Source organism: Montipora capricornis, chromosome 10 (genome assembly GCF_036669925.1).
Source record: "Montipora capricornis isolate CH-2021 chromosome 10, ASM3666992v2, whole genome shotgun sequence".
Taxonomy (NCBI): domain Eukaryota; kingdom Metazoa; phylum Cnidaria; class Anthozoa; order Scleractinia; family Acroporidae; genus Montipora; species Montipora capricornis.
This window is the reverse complement of record NC_090892.1, coordinates 39,115,085-39,117,584: the sequence shown is the minus strand read 5'-3', so window position 1 is coordinate 39,117,584 and position 2,500 is coordinate 39,115,085. Positions and strand designations below refer to the sequence as shown.

General features: G+C 32.4%; 2 protein-coding genes across 2 annotated transcripts in view; both read right to left on the bottom strand.

Moving 5' to 3' along the window:
* The window catches only part of LOC138021839 (uncharacterized), a 380,926-nt gene that overhangs the window by 18,606 nt on the left and 359,820 nt on the right, over nucleotides 1-2,500 (bottom strand). The gene's annotated exons all lie outside the window — the stretch shown is intronic.
* LOC138018827 (HAUS augmin-like complex subunit 4) overlaps nucleotides 1-2,500 on the bottom strand; it is a 20,253-nt gene that overhangs the window by 9,238 nt on the left and 8,515 nt on the right. Inside the window, exon 4 of the mRNA XM_068865506.1 lies at nucleotides 1,192-1,341. Within this exon, the coding sequence (XP_068721607.1) occupies nucleotides 1,192-1,341 (150 nt within the window). The remainder of the gene's footprint in view (nucleotides 1-1,191; nucleotides 1,342-2,500) is intronic.

Genomic DNA, 2,500 nt, shown 5'->3' with positions numbered 1-2,500 from the left:
GAATGCAAGCATGGAAGAGTTTCATTTCCTAAAGTTAAGTGGTTTAAGGATGTTTGATTTAGGTTAGGTCAGAAATTAATATTTTTTAGCAAGAGTCTGTCATTCATCAACACATAATCAGGATAAGAGAATTTAATCAATGAGTTAAAATATTTTTTTCAAAATTGAATATTAAGCAACAAAAATGTGCTGAATAGGAAAAACCCAAGGAATGCTGCTTATATACTTTTAAATAAGAATATTGTCTAAAATTAATATGTGAAAAGAATATTGAAGAACTTGTTAAATGACAAAAGAATCGTGACTGGAATAAAGAAAGACATAAATAGCCCATTGATCAACATGTCAAAAGGGAAAAAAACAATAACTTAGACACAAAGTACGTGCTTCTTGTCTCTGGCAACGTCCTTTTATTTAGTCGCAAACAAGTCTTGACATGTAAAGATCACTTGAGTTGTTGATGATTGTTGATATCACACCCATAATAATGTTGTTGTTTAAATTTTTTCATGGTTTAAAATTGAAGCTGTTCAATTTTGATTTTTATTTGAGAAAATTAATATTCATTATCATACATGTAATCTGAAACAAAGGAAAAATCAAAATTAACTTGTTCAAACCCAGAATAAAATTGAAAATCTTATGCAACACAACTGCACCCGCGGAGGAACGGATGGATAATTACATCGCACTCATTTTATCTGTACCCTACCTTGAGCTGGTTACCTATTCATATTCATGCTTTGGATCTTTTGTCCAAAATTTGTGTTGATTTTACTATCTAACTAAATTCAATGTTGCACATTCTTGAAGATGGTATTATAATGGTGACAGTCCAAAACATCAAGCAAGAAATTGCTTTTCCCACATGTTTTAACTGCACCAATTTTAATTCGGCGCAGTTGAAATCATATTGGCATGCAGTGTCTTTAGGGAGGAACATGTTAGGGTTCACTTTTATCATTATTTGCTTCAAAAATTTTGAAAGTCATTCAGTTGGTTCTCCTTTATTTCACATTGTGGTAATTAATAATTATTATTGTACAATCACATAATCTAGTAAAACAAGATGCATGTCTTAGCTACGCCAAGTGTCAATTAAGGGAGCAAAACAAGTTATCAAATTGATAATGCAGTAACACCACCTTTGTGATTCAACACAAGTGACATCAAAGTGATACTGGTACATACTTGATAAACAGATTTCTTGTGATGTTGGCCCATAAGGTTCTCAGCTTTTAAACCTAACAGAGTGACAGTTTTTTCTCCTCCTTCCGGGTGAAAATTGAGGTAATCCAGTGCCTCTGCCTGAGCAAATGATTCCTTGAGTGCTTCAAACAGCTGAAAATATTTAAAATAAAAAATATATATGGGTATGCAAATAAGTAAGCACAAATGCTTTATCAGTCATTTTTTCACTGACTCTACTTTTCTGACCAACTAGAAATGATAACAGATCTCTAAAACAGGGTTTGAAATATTCCCAGGCTGTTTACCTGTGACTACATGTAAGTGACAGGGACAACATAATTATTTTCACCTGTCTCTACTAACATCAATATCCAACTTGAAAAATTTCAAAACTGATTTTTTTCCTTTTCACAATGATAACAAAACTGAAAGTAGGTTTTGCACTCTTAAGTGTCCTTGTTTAACTTCGCTTCTTTTTCTTAGATGATGCTTCAGAAAGTGATCCATATCGTGAATGGCAGTGCTTTATCATATATGTAAGAGGAAAAGAGATTCACATGGCACTTGCCATGTATGCCACACACAATGTAAAAAAATTATAACATCATGATATTGAAAGAAATTTTTATGAAAAAATAATGATCGATCCCAAGATATCGTGTGACAAGTGTAAAAAATGGATTAAAATAATGTTACAAATTCTTTGTAGTATTTTATTAAATAGGGTTTCATTGTCTGTCACCAGTGACAGGTATCTGTATTTTTTACTTGTCTCTCCCAAAAATTACTGAAATTATCAGGGCCCGGTTGTTCAAAAGATGATTAACACTTATCACAGATTAAAAATTAATCAAGAGTTTATTTCTCTACTTCAAAATGTTGTTCAACGCTTATATTCGGCAATACTTTAAAGAAAAGAAAATAATTTGAAAAGCAAAAATAACCAAAAAACTTTCAGCAAAAAGTTGAAACATGTTCAAAGCAAAAGTTTACGCTAATCCTGGATTAAGTTAATCGGCTTTCGAACAACTGGGCCCAGGTAGACTCACACCATTTCAACCCCTTCTCAAGAACCTCAAGAACCTCAAGAGATCCAGAATGACCTAAAATATCTTTGTCAGTTCTTTTAACACTTGAAGATCTCCATCTCAAAAAATCCTGGTCCGTAAACAATCTCAAGCTTTTTGTAAACTTAAGCTACCTACACCAGGAATAAAACAACTCAGAACTGACGTGTATTATTTTGCAATCTACCTAGCCTACAAAACAGGCGTTTACAAGATCTTGCTACCTTAATGTAACGTTAAAT